Source organism: Bison bison, unplaced genomic scaffold (genome assembly GCF_000754665.1).
Source record: "Bison bison bison isolate TAMUID 2011002044 unplaced genomic scaffold, Bison_UMD1.0 scf7180017864163, whole genome shotgun sequence".
Taxonomy (NCBI): Eukaryota; Metazoa; Chordata; class Mammalia; order Artiodactyla; family Bovidae; genus Bison; species Bison bison.
Window position 1 is genome coordinate 2,053,086 of NW_011494735.1, and position 16,296 is coordinate 2,069,381.

Consider the following 16,296-nt stretch of genomic DNA (forward strand, 5'->3'; position numbering starts at 1 on the left):
TGGACTATACATTTTTAAAATATTTCAGTATAAATCCTAACATTGTAATTGTTTTATCTGCTCTTTAAGGTGATAAATCCCAGAAAGAAAGGAAAAAAGAAGAAATATACTAATTCAGGAACAGTAAGTCAAATTTTATGTTATACATTAAGGATTCAAATAGATGAATTTAAAAAAAATATATATATATATAAAATATTTGGTATCAAATAGAAGCAACTAAAAACTGAACTCTTTCATTAGGGTTTTAATATGAAGGTATATAATACAAAATTAACTTTCTATGGGAATGATTGTATAGAGAACACCTCATAGGACATAGCAATACAGCTTCCTGCAAGTTGTTTAGGGGTTGAATTGTGTCTGAGAGAAGAGGAAGTTTCATTATGAATTCTTCATTTAATGAAATCACACGAGAAAATCAAGCAGGCCTGAAAAAGTGAAGTAACCCTGTGTCCTTGTAGATAATTTGCATGTTGTTCTTCAAAGGAAGTAAATTGGTCATAGAAAGGAGTTACTTAATTTTTAGCCCCTTTTCTTCTGATAATTTTAAATATAAGAATAATCAGTCCTAGAAGAGTTTGAAATAGATTATCTTTATTGATTTACAAAATGCTAGGAAATATAATTTTCTCTCTAACACTTAGAAAAAAGTCCAGTTGGGATTGCAATTAGTACTAGTACTAGTATATAATTCTCTTGTTTTTATTTTCTTTTGTTTTCTTTCTTCAGGTCACCTTGCTGTCTTTCTTGGTAGAAACAGAAGTTTCATTCCTTGACTATATTAAGGGAGGGTAAGTCATTTTCTGAAATTGTTTCATTGCTTAAGCAATGCTGAGAGGCAAGTTTGAATGTGTTTAGAAACTTCATGACAACAGCTGTCAGAGACATCACTTCTGTAAACCTCTTCCAAATGATGATTAAGAGGGTTTTGTTGTTGTTCTTTTTTGTTTGTTTTTGCCAATACTGATTTATTGCTAGAGTGTTGTCAAGCCAAAGTGGAGGCAAAGGAACAAACACAGTTTCCCCCAAAACAGAGAGCTTAACTCCTATTGCTGTTTGTTAAAAAAAAACAAAACAAAACAAAACAAAAGCTATACTAGCCCAAATGGGCATTCTTTGCTATATATGGGCATCTTGAAACCTGCCACTTGGACATAGATTGAGACTACAGGCTGATTGTTTCAATAAAGTCAAAGAAAAACATACTAAGAAGGAAAAATGTTTGCCAGCTCTCCTTAGTATTCCAATATCTCTGAATATTGTTGTCTTTTGAAGATGGGAAAATAGACAGTTGAATTTGTCATAAAAAATATATTCCTATGTAAATAAACTCCTTGGTACAGTAGGTAAAAAGATAAAAAAGATGAACTCTCTTAGCATGCTCTTTATAAACTTTTTTTTTTTTTAAGAAAAAAAAAGCACTTGATAGATCTGGCTATAATTTGCATGTTGAAATGATAATTTCAAGTTTTAAAATTCAAAATTCCTTTCAAGTTTGTTCTTTTGGCTTTGCTTTGTGAGTCTTTAAGTTAGTGGTACGTGTGTGTGTGAGAAAGAAATACCCAATATGTATTGTCAGCAGTACAAATCTAATAATATTTTCATGTGAATCTATCATTAAAGATATTTTCAGAATCTGTTACGAATAAATCAATTTTATTGGGTATTCATATTCTTCTTTTGAAGATTCCTAGGGCTAATTAGGGAGAAGGCAATGGCACGCCACTCCAGTACTCTTGCCTGGAAAATCCTATGGACAGAGGAGCCTGGTAGGCTGCAGTCCATGGGGTCGCAAAGAGTCAGACACGACTGAGCGACTTCACTTTCACTTTTCACTTTCATGCATTGGAGAAGGAAATGGCAACTCACTCCAGTGTTCTTGCCTGGAGAATCCCAGGGACGGGGGAGCCTGGTGGGCTGCAGTCTCTGGGGTCTCACAGAGTCGGACATGACTGAAGCAACTTAGCAGCAGCAGCAGCAGCAGGGCTAATTAGAACAAATGGGTTTCAGTAATACCTAAGCAATAAACTTCTTGACCACTGTCATTTTTATACTGCTTACCACCTCCAAGATTTTATTTTATTTATTTTTGGCTTACATGTGTCCAACTTACAGCACTATCTGTGCTGGAAGAAATGTGACATTTCCTGCCAGATTGTTGTTTTTTAATAGCTACATTGTCTTTGGCTCCTTGCAACCCTATGGACTTTAGCATGGCGGGCTCTTTTGTCTTCCATTATTACCTGGAGTTTGCACAAATTCACGTTCATTGAGTTGATGCTGTCATCCAACCATCTCATCTTCTGCCACCACCTGCTACTTTTGTCTTCAGTCTTGCCCAACATCAGGTATTTTTCATCTCTTCGCATAGGTGGCCAAAGTATTGGAGATCCAACTTCAACAATAGTCCTTCCAGCGAACATTCAGAGTTGATTTCCTTTAAAATTGACTGGTTTGGTCTCCTCACAGTCCAAGAGACTCTCAGGAGTCTTTCGGCATCACAATTTGAGAGCATCAGTTCTTCGGCACTTAGCCTTCTTTATGGTCCAACACTCACATTAGCATACGACTACTGGAAAAAACATAGCTTTGACTATGCAGACGTTTGTTGACAAAGTGATGTCTCTTGCTTTTAAATACAATGTTTAGATTTGTCATAGCTCTTTCCAAGGAACAAGCATCTTTTAATTTCATTACTGTAGTCATCGTCTGCAGTGATTTTGGAGCCCAAGAAAAGAAAATCTGTCACTATTTCTACTTTTCCCCTTCTATTTGCCGTGAGGTGATGGGACCAGATGCCATGATCTTAGCTTCTCATTTTTTTTTTTTTAACGTTGAGTTTCAAGCCAGTTTTTTTCACTCTCCTCTTTCCTCCTCATCAGGAGGCTCTTTGATTCCTCTTCACTTTCTGCCATTATAGTGATATCATCTGCATATCTGATGTTGCTGATATTTCTCCTGGCAGGCTTAGATTCCAGCTTGCAATTCATCCAGCCTGGAATTTCGCATGATATACTCTACATAAAAGTTAAATAAATAAAGTGACGATATACAGCCTTGTACTCCTTATCCAATTTTGAACCAGTCAATTGTTCCATTTCTGGCTTTGTTGCTTCTTGACCCATAGGTTTCTCAGGCAACAGATAAAGTGGTCTGGTACTCCCATCTCTTTGAGTATTTTCCACAGTTTTTTGTGTTCCATATAGTCAAAGGCTTTAGCATAATCAATGAAGCAGATGTAGATATTTTTCTGGAACTCTCTTGCTTTCTCTATGATACAGTGAATGTTGGCAATTTGGTCTCTGGTTCCTCTGCCTCTTCGAAACTCAGCTTGGAATTTCTGGAAGTTCTCATTTCATGTACTGCTGAAATCTAACTTGAAGGATTTTGAGCATAACCTTGCTAGCATGTGAAATAAGCACAATTGTGCAGTGGTTTGCACATTCTTTGGCATTGCCCTTCTTTGGGATTGGAATGAAAACTGAACTTTTCCAGTCCTGTGTCCATTGCTGAGTTTTCTAAATTTTCTGGCATATTGACTGCAGCACTTTCATAGCATAATCTTTTAAGATTTTAAATACCTCAGCTGAAATTCTGTCACCTCTAATAGCTTTGTTTGTAGTAATGCTTCCTAAGGCCCACTTGATTTCACACTCTAGGATGTCTGACTCTAGGTGAGTAACCACGCTATCCTGGTTATCCAGGTCATTAAGACCTTTCTTATTTAGTTCTTCTTCATATTCTTTCCACCTCTTCTTAATCTCTTCTGTTTCTGTTATGTCCTTACTATTTCTCTCCTTTATCATGCCTATCCTTGCATGAAATGTTCCCTTGATATCTCCAGTTTTCTTGAAAAGATTTCTAGTCTTTCCTATTCTATTGTTTTCCTCTATTTCTTTCCACTGATCATGTAGAAAGGCCTTCTAATCTCTCCTTGCTATTCTTGAATGGAACTCTGCATTCAGTTGGGTATATCTTTCGCTTTCTCCCTTGCCTTCCACTTCTCTTCTTTCTTCAAATATCTGTAAAACCTCCTCAGACAACCACTTTGCCTTCTTGCATTTCTTTTTCTTTAGGATGGTTTTGGTCACTGCCTCCTGTGCAATATTATGAACCTCTGTTCATAGTTCTTCAGGCACTGATTTAATCCCTTGAATCCATTCATCACCTCCCCTGTTTAATTAAAAGGGATTTGATTTAGGTCATACCTGAATGGCCTATTGGTTTTCCCTACTTTCTTCTATTTCAACCTGAATTTTGCAATAAGGATCTCATGATCTGAGCCACAGTCAGCTCCAGATCTTGTTTTTAATGACGTATAGGGCTTCTCCTTCTTTGGCTGAACAGAACATAATCAATCTTATTTTGATATTGATCAATCTGTGATCTCTGTGTTTAGAGTCATCTCTTGGGTTGTTGGAAGAGGGTGTTTGCTATGACCAACATGTTCTTTTGACAAAATTCTGTTAGCCTTTGTGCTGCTTCACTTTGTACTCAAAGGCCAAACTTGCCTGTTTTTCTGGGTATCTCTTGACTTCCTCCTTTTGCATTCCAATCTCCTATGTCATTTTGGTGACTGCACCGAAGTACTGTATCTCAGACTCTTTTGTTGATTATGAGGGCTGCTTCTTTTCTTCTAAGGGATTCTTGCCCACAGTAGTAGATATAATGGTCATCTGAATTAAATTCACCACTCCTGTCCATTCTAGTTCACTGATTCTGTAGATGTCAATGTTCAATCTTGCCATCTCCTGCTTGATCTTCTCCCATTTACCTTGATTCATGGACCTAACATTCCAGTTCCTATGCAGTATTTTTCTTTATAGCACTAGGTCAGATTTTACTTTCACCAGTTGATACATCCACAGCTGAGCATCATTTCAGCTTTTGTGCAGCTGCTTCATTCTTATTGGAGCTATTAGTAATTGCCCTGTGTTCTTCCTCAGTAGTATATTGGACAGCTTTTGACTTGAGCTGCTGATGATCTTCTGGCACCATATCTTTTTGCCTTTTCACATTGTCCATGGGATTCTCCAAGCAAGAATACTGGAGTGGGTTGCCATTTCATCCTCTTATGAACCACATTTTATCAGAATGCTTCACAATGACCCATCCATTTTGGGTGGCCCTGCGCACATGGCTTCAATGAGTTATGCAATCCCCTTCACCATGATAAGGCTGTGATCAGTGAGGGGGTTTCTAATAGAAGTCATGTATAAATGGAGCCCCAACCCATGAGGTATACTTTGTTCCAATCCTGGCTTCCCAAAACTTTTACAGGAACCCATTTTTTACTTATAAATGGATCATGGAGAAATAGAATTTGAAATTTACTACATAATTAATGTAACTATACTTACATTTATACCTAAAAAGGACATGAAAAATATCTTCATATGACTCATTTTTATATAAAAAATTTGTATGATAAAGGCATGTATCTTTTACATATACTACAATTACACATTTACCTATTGTTCATCACTGTTTCTAATACTTAGTATTATACAGATATTGTCCCTTTTGGTGATAGAATCCAAATAGGGAATGCAAGATAGTTGTTGTAGTATGTATATTTATGTGTCTTTGCTCTTCAGGACTTGTTGTAAGCAACTGGGTATGAAATTTAAATTCTAATTTGTGTTAATAATACAGTGAGGAGATCTGGTTTTATCATGACACTCCTATCACTTCAGTTTCCTGTAGTTTACATGAGTTGCCTTCATTTCTTTCATGAGCTTAATATACCTTATTTATTTCCTTTCATTCTGAAGTTCTTGTTTATATTCCTACAGAAAACTTACTCTCACCTATCAACTTATTACACAGTGTAATTTGCATATAGTAAAATTGCTAATACCTGATAGTAAGTGCCTCAAAGTAATTAACTTTACCCATCTCTCCATTGGCTCCTTTTCATTTCTGCTCACCTCCTTTCTCCTTCTCCCTCTTTCTCTCATGAGTAATATTCATGCTGATAATTTCCTCTTTTTTGAAACAAAAATAATGAAGTTTATTTAGTTGATGTACTGGTAATTTTCAATCTTTTTGGAACTAATGTTTTTTATCTCCATTGCTGCTAGTGAAAAATACAGTTTAATTAACATAGCCTAAGGAAGAGTGATGCTTTGGCATGTAGAATATCTAAAAATTTTAATATCTAAATTTCTAAAATATTTCAATAATATCTAAAATATCTCAATAATATCTAAAATAATATCTAAAATATCTCAATATCTAAAAATCAGATATTGATATTTATGAAGATTTAAGCTTTATTTAAATGTGAGTTATAGGGATTTATTAGGGCGGTTACTTCATGGATTTCCTGATAGACTCTAATTATAAGAAATGAGGAACAGAGTTTTATATTGTCATTTTCAAAATCTCATAAATTGTAGCCATTTGAAATGGAGAACATGGAAACCAATGCAGAAATGTAGCAACATCTATTCCAAATATTTCAACAGATAACATTTATTTTTCTTAATATATTTCCTATTGATTTCTTTAGACATTGTAAGAGACTTCCCTGGCAGTCAGTGGTTAAGACTTGTGCTTCCACTGCAGCGAGCATGGGTTAAATCCCTGGATAGGTATTATTTTCTTCTTTTACTATTAAGAAATCTCATCCGCTTAGTAGATAAATGCACTGCAATGTTGGAAAATTGTACTGAGCAGACACATAATAACATAAACTTTCTGAATAACAGCAAAACAGAATATGAACTGCATTCATTTCAAATTAGAATTAAGTATAATAATTGACAGTTATTATGTTTTCAATAATGTCTATTGACTATTTTGTGTATAACCTTGGCCTGGATTTCCAGTTTTTTGCAACTAAAAACATTCTGTAAACTGGTAAACAGCTCAGTAGTATTTAGTACTATTCATAATAATTTTTTCTGAAACCACAAAAACTTTGATTTTATTAGTATTTTATTTCCAAATTTAGGTAAAGAAGTATTATGTCTCCCAAATTTTAAATATAAATATCTATATTTGTGTTTCACATTGTAAATGTGAAATGGTAAAAAGAAAGTAATGTAAAATGAAAATAATCTATTATAACACTAGAATCCCATGTAATCATACTCTCTTGATAATCACTATTAGATATTTATTTATTCCCATGCACACATCATTATTTTAATGAGTGGGATCACACTGTGTACAATATTTTAATGTATATTTTCTTCATTAAATATATTGTGTATATATGTTTCTTTGTCAGTACTTATAGATTTACCATATTTTAACAGTTTTCCATCATATAGATGTACATAATTCAGTTTAAAAACCTGTTGATACACACTTTGAAAGTGAGTGTGGCAGATTCATTTTGCTATATGGCAAAACCAATACAATATTGTAAAGTTAAACAAAATAAACTTTTTTAAAAAAGAATTAAAAAAAACGGGAATCATATAAAAAAAAAGAAAAGAAAAGAAAGTGAGTGTTAGTTGCTCAGTTGTGTCCGACTGTTTGCAACTCCATGGAAGAATTGTGTCCATTTTATTTTCTTATTATAAACAAGGTTACAATGTAAACTCTGGTGCACAGCTTTTTGTATACTTCATCTAGCATATCTACAAAGTCACATCCTAGAAACAGTACTGTCATATTTCTAAATTATTGTGCAGATAAAAGCATAAAGATAATAATTTATACTTCTCATATCTGCATATGCAAGTTTACCATATACTTTGCTGTTGTTCAGTCACCAAGTCGTGTCTGACTCTACGCAACTCCATGGACTCAACACACCAGTCTTCCCTGTCACTCACCATCTCCCCAAGTTTGCCCAAGTTCATATACTTTGAATCAGTGATGCCATCCAACCATCTCATTCTCTGTCACCCTCTTCTCCTTCTGCCTTTAATCTTTCCCAGCATCAGGGTCTTTTCCAATGAGTCAACTGTTTGCATCAGGTGGCCAAAGTATTGGAGCTTCAGCTTCAGCATCAGCCCTTCCAAAGAGTATTCGGGGCTGATTTCCTTTAAGATTCACTGGTTTGATCTCTTTGCTTTCCAAGGGACTCTCAAGCATCTTCTCCAGCACCACAGTTTGAAAGCACCAATTCTTTGACATTCTTCCATCTTTATTGCCCAGCTCTCACATCCACCCATGACTACAGGAAAGATCACAGCACTGACTATACAGACCTTTGTCACAAAGTGATGTCTTTGCTTTTTAACACACTGTCTAGGTTTGTCATAGCCTTCCTGCCAAGAAGCAATCAATCGTCTTCTTAATTTCATGACTGCAGTCACCATATGCAGTGATTTTAGAGCCCAAGAAGAGGAAATCTGTCCCTGCTTCCACCTTTCCTCCTTCTGTTTACCATGAAGTGATCAGATCAGATGCCATGATCTTAGTATTTTTAATATTGAATTTTAAGGCTGCTTTTTTCACTCTCTTCCTTCACTGTCGTCAAGAGGCTCTTTGGTTCCTCTTCACTTTTTGCCATTAGAGTGGAATTATTTGCATATCTGAGGTTGTTGTTATTTCTCCCAACAGTCTTGATTCCAGCTTGTAACTTACCCTTACTGAATAGCTTTATTACTTTTAAACTTTGCTAATTTAATAGATAAATATTATGTCACTGTCAGTTTTTAAACTGTGGAACCTCTTTTTTAGCCGTTGTGATGTTCTTTGTAAAATTCCATGTTTAACCAGTCATATCTTTGGAAACACAGGTTTCAGAACCTTTTGTTTTTGCTTTTCCTCTGCTCCATCTTCCCTAGTCCCACAGATAGAAATTGAGGGTTTTCAGCTAAGGACTTAAGACCAAATTTAGCTGGGAGCTACGTACTTCCCTGCAGCTAACACTTCAACTAAACTTCCCCAAAACTCACATCTTAGTCTTTGACACCACTACTCTTCCACATACATCTAAAGAGACTCTTCTTAATCTGGCCTTGCCTTTTGCCCTGTGATTACATTGAAGAAGAGCAATAAAATTAACTGCATTTTGGGTTGCAATCGATGAAGCAATCCAAAGGATTATTTTAGAGATCAAAGCTATTTGCAGATTTGTGGAGTTATCAAGGTTAGTTCTTTTGAAGAGATGTTCCACCATATTTCTGAATAAGTATGACATTTCGGAAGTGATTGGAATCAAGTGTTGAATTGTTTTGTTTGTATAAAAATTATAGTAAGTACTTACTTTTAACTTAAAATATCAAGATATCAGCATTTGCTACTGGTATTTGTGGATTTTTTTGTTGCTAACTTAGGGAAGCATCATTATGCTAATTTGGTTGGCATCAATTCAGAAATTTACTCACCCTACTCTAGTTCAGGAGAAACTATTGTTATGTTTTGCTTGTGCTAAATCTTGACAAAACCAGAGTTCTTCAAATAAGGTGAAAAATCATCACATAAAATATGAGTAACTAAAATTAAATTGGTACTCTAACCAGCTGTGGCTTATTCTAAATAACATTAGTTTAGGTTTTCCTGTTTTCATTTTGTTCTCTACATGAATTTAGTATAAACTATTTTCCTTACCCTGGACAACATATAGGAGCATAAGAATAGACAAAGAGGGCAAAACAGGTGACTGGTGTGGAACATGTAGGACTAACAGATTGTGATTAAGCTCTCAGAAGGAAATTCTTGAATTGCACTTTAAAATGTAATCTCTGTTTTTCATCCCACAAAAAATAATTGAACAGAAAATTGTGAAAATACTGTTTTTGCATGAATCCAGGTAGAAATTATGCATAATTAAGAAGGAACACATTTAAATATTAAACAAAATTATTTTCATAATCCTTTAATATCTTCCCCTTCAAAGGAACTCCTTTATAGGTCTAATTCTTAATATTGGATATTCTAGGTTTGCATTACTTTAGTAGTTATTGATATAAATATGTACCTGATTGCTTGTGAAATCATGTTGCTAGCATGTTACTCTTCATTCATTTTCTCAGTTCCTAACACCCTTTGTTTACCTGCAGTAGACAGATCTGTGGAAGGAAGTACATAGTGAGCAGATGAGACAAATGCATTCTCAGTTAGTCAGAGTCCAATTTTTATGGAAACATTATGTGAAATAAAAACTTAATTTTTAGCCCTTTTTTCCTTTAGCTGTTTGTTTGTTTCCTTTTTTGTTTTTGTTTTTTTCTAAGCAGCACCATGCTTTCCCTGGAGCATAAGATACAATTAGAATTCATGACTTGTGGTAATAAAGAGTTTTATTTTCTAAATAGAATAACATCCACAAAGGAGATCTTACTGTAGAGTCAAAAAAAAAAAGGAAGAAAAAAAAAATGCCTCTTCTGGGTAGTTGACCTTGTGGTTATTATTTTTAATCATACTCTGTATGTTTTTCCCTGTGATTATTTTATTTCTTATTAAAAATAATTTTAATTCCAAAAGTCCAGTATAATTGGCAACCAAATTAGTGATTTTTAATGTATAACACTGAATATCCCAATTATATTGGTAAGGACAATGTTAGATTCATTTAAAATCAGAGACAGTTCTGAAATCCAAATACTCCTTTAAGGTAACATCACCATTTTGTAAATTTGTATAATTATTATTTGGGAAGTGGGTTTATTGACCTCTACAGACAATAGCTCACAATATAAGTATCTGAAGACAGCATCATAAATTTCAACTTTGTTTTGTCTGCCTTCCTGTCATCTGTGTCTCTCAGGTCTTTATGAAACTCCACTCTACCACTAACAGGACCAAGGAAAAAACTACCTATAAAGTTTTTCACATTTCTTTGACTGGCAGATGAATGGGGAAAACAGATCTCAAGTTCTCATGCACACTGAGTACCCCTAAGCAACCATCATGTCAATCTGAAACCCTAGTCTACATTTTTAGCAGAAAATTCAGTGTATTAGAATCTTGTAGGCCTACAGACTGTCATTTACTTCCTCTGACTAAAGCCCAAAATGTCATCTACCTGGTCCCAAATGAACCTCACAATCGCTTATATACAGTGGTTGCTAGTTTCTCTGGGTGCCATTTTAGTTGTTCATTTGTATCACTTTTCTCCTCAAATGTCACTTAGTTGTGTCCAACTCTCTGCGCCCCATGGACTGTAGTCAGCCAGGCTTCTCAGTCCATGGGTTTCTCCAGGCAAAAATACTAGAGCGAGTTGCCATTCCTTTCGCTAGGGGATCTTACTGACCCAGGATCCAACTGAGGTCTTCTGCATTGCAGTCAGATTCTTTACCATCTAAGCCACCAGGGAAGTCTTTTTCCGTAAAAAGACTGGCAATATAAAAACATTTTTATAGAACAGAACATACAGTAGACCCTGAATAAATACAGATTAATTAGAAAGCCACTTTAAGCCTGACTTCCAGCTCTTTTACCCAAATCTCTTAGCATAATGAAACATTAGAAACAAGCATGAACTTTAAGCGAAGAGTGTGACAATTTATTTTACTAGATTACAAACCTCCATGTCTGTCTAGCTCAGATTTTATCATCTGTGATCTTCCTCTTTCTATAGCTCATATCACAAGCACCAAAAAACAAAACTGATAGACTAGACTTTCCCGGAAAAGAAAAAAATGCTTTTGTGTTGCCTCTGCCAGAAATTATCTCAACTGGAGGAAGGCAAGATCAAGATTAGGAGCATGAACTGCTTATTTTCCTTACATACTAACTGAAAGGGAGCATCAGAGAAGGTAATAGGAGAGATACTAAGTGGGCAAGTTCCAGGAAAGACAAAATAAGAGAGAAATGTTTGGAAAAACATTAAGTCAAATAAATGATTGCTGATGGTAGTGCCAGACCAAGCTTACCTGACTCCTGAAAAATCTGTATGCGGGTCAAGAACAGCAGTTAGAACCAGACAGGGAACAATGGACTGGCTCCAGGTTGGGAAAGGAGTACGTCAAGGCTGTGTATTGTCACCCTGTTTATTTAACTTATATGCAGAGTACATCATGAGAAATGCCAGGCTGGATGAAGCACAAGCTGGAATCAAGATTGCCGGGAGAAATATCAACAACCTTAGATGTGCAGGTGACACCACCCTTATGGCAGAAAGAGGAACTAAATAGCCTCTTGATGAAAGTGAAAGAGGAGAGTGAAAAAGCTGACTTAAAACTCAGCATTCAAAAAACAAAGATCATGGCATCCGGTCCCATCACTTCATGGCAAATAGATGGGGAAACAATGGAAACAGGCAATAGTGACAGACTGTCTCCTTGGGCTCCAAAATCACTGCAGATGGTGACTGACTGCAGCCATGAAATTAGAAGACGCTTGCCCCTTGGAAGAAAAGCTATGACCAACGTAGACAGCATATTAAAAAGCAGAGACATCACTTTGCCAGCAAAGGTCCATCTAGTTAAAGCTGTGGTTTTTTCAGTAGTCATGTATTGATGTAAGAGTTGAACCCTAAAGAAAACTGAAAGTAAAGGTCGCTCAGTCATGTCCTACTCTTTGCACCAATTCTCCAGGCCAGAGTACTAAAGTGAGTAGCTGTCCCCTTCTCCAGGGGATCTTCCAGACCCAGGAATCAAATCAGGGTCTCCTGCATTGCAGGTGGATTCTTTACCAGCTGAGCTACCAGGGAAGCCCTAAAGAAAACTGAGCACTGAAGAATTGATGCTTTGAACTGTAATGTTGGAGAAGACTCTTGAGAGTCCCTTGGACTGCAAGAAGACCAAACCAGTCAATCCTAAAGGAAATCAGTCCTGAATATTCATTGGAAGGACTAATTCTGAAGCTGAAGTTCCAGTACTTTGGCCACCTGATGGGAAGAACTCTCTCATTGGAAAAGACCCTGATGGTGGGAAAGATTGAAGGCAGGAGGAGAAGAGGAGGACAGAGGATGAGATGTTTGGAGGGCATCACTGACTCGATGGACATTAGTTTGTGCAAGCTCCAGGAGATAGTGATGGACAGAGAAGCCTGGCGTCCTGTATTCCATGGGGTCTCAAAGAGTCGGACATGACTGACTGAACTGAACCAAATTCTAAAATACTCTCATTTTTCAAATGCTCTTACAAAGTCCAATTTCTAATCCATAATAGTTTATCCTAAAATCCAGTTCTGTCATATCCTTCAGCTGAACCGGGGTTATAATTTGTTGAATTCTGAATTTAACTGATGACAATGCATTATAATAACCAAGAATTTGGGTTCTGGTACTAACTGCCTGGTTCAAATCTTAGATCTTTCCTTGCTAACAAAACCTGTTTATGTTTCTATGAAATAGGAACATAAATAAAAATAATAATACCTATCTTATAGGCTGATTTTGTGGATTAAATGGCAAATAGCTATCGTTTTTCTGAATAATCTGAATTTGTTTAAAGTTCTAATATGTCTTTACTCACTTGATCATCATAATATTGTTGGTGGCAAATGTCCTAATTATCAGAGACAGGAAGAGAAAAAGACATATTCAACTTCATAAAGTTAGTAAAAGTCTTTTTTAAAGTTCAGCTCTGAAGGATAATGCCAGGTTATTGCTTCCATTGCAGTCAACCGCCCAAACTCTTGACACTGAATCTAAAACTTGTCTGAAATTATACAGAAAAGATTTATATTCCACTCTAATTAAAAAGTCTTAGAAGAAGAGCTAAAGCTACCTTCCTACCTATTATAAGCTCATTGTAGAGGCTCAAAGCTGGTTTCTTAATATGCCATTTTAAAGGTGAGTTGAATATCAGTAAGTGCCATTATTAACAAGCCCCATAAGGATTTTTTGAAAACTACTTGAAACATTTTATAGCATTATCAGGTGATGCTATAAAATGTTAGTTTTATAAAATTGGTGGCATTGTATTGGATATGTTATCTCAGGAAGCACATCTTGCCAGAAGATGCAGCACTTTAAGTGTTGTTTTGAAAAATGAATATACATATCTAGAGTTTTTATAGTGCTTTACACTGCTTCTTGTGGCACCTAGGTGTTTTGCATTCATCAATTAAGAGCTAAACCCTGCAGTGCTGAATGGGCATAAATATAATAAAAAATAAAGCCATTCTGCCTTCTAAAAATGCATTCACATAAAACATTATCATATCCAAACCAAAATCGTCTAAAATGTGATTTGGAAAAGAAACTTTTGGAAGTGTTAAGATACATAAGCAATATTTTGGCTAATGCTCAATTCTAATTTTTGTATAGACAAATGCAGGCTTGAAAGATGTCCAGTTATAGCCTGTAAGATTGCGATTTAATTGCCAACTTATGCTATTTTTTTCAAGTGATTCTTTTCAAAACTATAGATTTCAAAGTCAAAGAAAATTGCATGTATGTTTCATCATCAGAACCAATGCTAATTTAGCCAAAATATTGACAGTCTATTTTGTACTAAGAAGTTTCTTAGTTATGTTTCATTATCAGAGTGTGCACTACTAGCCACACTATGTCTAAAATAGTTTCTTTCTGGTGAGCAACTGAAACCTTGGGAGCCAGCGGAAAGGAAATCAGTAAAGGTGGCTTACCAGGGGCAGGCTGTGAAAGGCTGGGAAGTTATCACTGACATTGCTTAGAACTATTAAGAGTATGGGCTTCCCAGGTGGCGCTATTGGTAAAGAACCTGCCTGTCAATGCTAGGAGACCAGAAGTCATAGAAGTCATGGGTTCTATCCTTGGGTCGGAAAGATCTCCTGGAGGAGGGCATGGCAACCCACTCCATTATTCTTGCCTGGAAAATCCCAGGGACAGAGGAGCCTGGTGGGTTGTAGTCCATTGGGTTGTAAAGAGTTCGACACAACCGAAGCAACTTTTCATGCACATGCATGTTAAGAGTATGGTAATATTAAGATGTAGCCTGTATATTAGTAGATTATATTATTGTTTTTAAGTTATCTGCAGATTGTGTACCTCTTACTGCCTACACCCCTTGGGGTTCATTATACCAGTTGCGATACACCGCTTACCATCTCTATGGGAAGAATTAATTGAAAAAGAAATACCTATATGTTAATGTAACGGAAGAACTGTCTCTTCTGTCTCAACAGAAGAAAAGATTAATATGAATAAGGAAAAGACAACATGGATTACTCAAGAGATTTGTCGTCCAGCATGCAGAACATTTATTATATTCCAGTACTTCAGAATTTTATTTCTAATAACCAAATATCTTCTTCAGAGCAGCTGTTACCTATCTATCATATGAGCAAATTGAGATTCAGAGATGTGGTAATTTTGCAAATGAGTTATAACTCCAATCTATAACATAAAAGTTCATAGGTTTTCTGCTAGGCATCATTCATCTCTTCAGCAACTACCTCATTTCAAATGAGATACTAGGGAATTCCTTGGTGGTCTAGTGGTTAGGATTCAGTGCTTTCACTGCTTGGGCTTGAATTCAATCCCTTTTAGGAAACTAAAAGTCTGCCAGCCACAGCCTGACCACAAATAAAATAAAAATGGGATTCTATCGGATAGTGCTTCTATTTTTGGTTAGGTGTAATATGACTTATTTTGTTTGTTTTGATTATGTCACTTATGAGATATTTTCTAAACTAGATTTGAGAAAAGGTTGGCCATCTTGCATACCTTCTTTGTAGTTCTTGAACTACAGGATTATGAGCTTATCTGCTTGCAAAGTTGTATTTTGGAACACTTTAATTGTGTTAAAAATAACACTGAAATCAAGCTTCAAAGTCTGGAGAGTGTACACAAGTTTGTTAATTTATGAAAGGTAAATTTAATAAGGGCAAAAATATTAGCATAAACAGTTCAGGAATCATATCACTTGTCTCCACTTTCTTTTTATTCTTACTTTTGACATTTCATTGATCCCGCAGAAATCCAAAATTTTAGAAAGGAAAATAAAGTCATAATAAAAGCTTATAATTACCTCCTGGAGGGCAATTTTGTTTAAAGTACCCAGATGACATCTTCTAACAAAATAGCTCTGTTTTGGGTTGAGTAGATCGGGACCTTAGAAGCCAGTATGAAGAAAAGGAAATCTAACATGGGAGGATCAGGTTCTAGAAAAAACTTGAAATTATGGTAGATCCAGAAATTTGGTAAACTCTACACACTTCAGTTTTCAAAGAAATATGCTAAACTTGGATTCTAAAAAACTAACTTCAATAAGGTGATAATAACCATAACAATTCTTAAGTGCCTGCTATAAAGGACAGGTACTTTTCTTGTCCTTACAGCAACAATCCAAGAAAGATTTTGTTAATCTTATTACAAAGGAGGTTTAGGGAGGTTCTGAAAGAGATGGGAATACCAGACCACCTGATCTACCTCTTGAGAAATCTGTATGCAGGTCAGGAAGCAACAGTTAGAACTGGAAATGGAACAACAGACTGGTTCCAAATAGGAAAAGGAGT

General features: G+C 35.7%; 1 protein-coding gene across 2 annotated transcripts in view; it reads left to right on the forward strand.

Annotated features, from left to right (window-relative positions):
- The window catches only part of CPNE8 (copine VIII), a 274,643-nt gene that overhangs the window by 204,918 nt on the left and 53,429 nt on the right, over nucleotides 1-16,296 (forward strand). For both annotated transcript variants that reach the window (XM_010841510.1, XM_010841509.1), the window contains exons 12-13: nucleotides 70-123; nucleotides 733-794. In XM_010841510.1, the coding sequence (XP_010839812.1) occupies nucleotides 70-123; nucleotides 733-794 (116 nt within the window). The remainder of the gene's footprint in view (nucleotides 1-69; nucleotides 124-732; nucleotides 795-16,296) is intronic.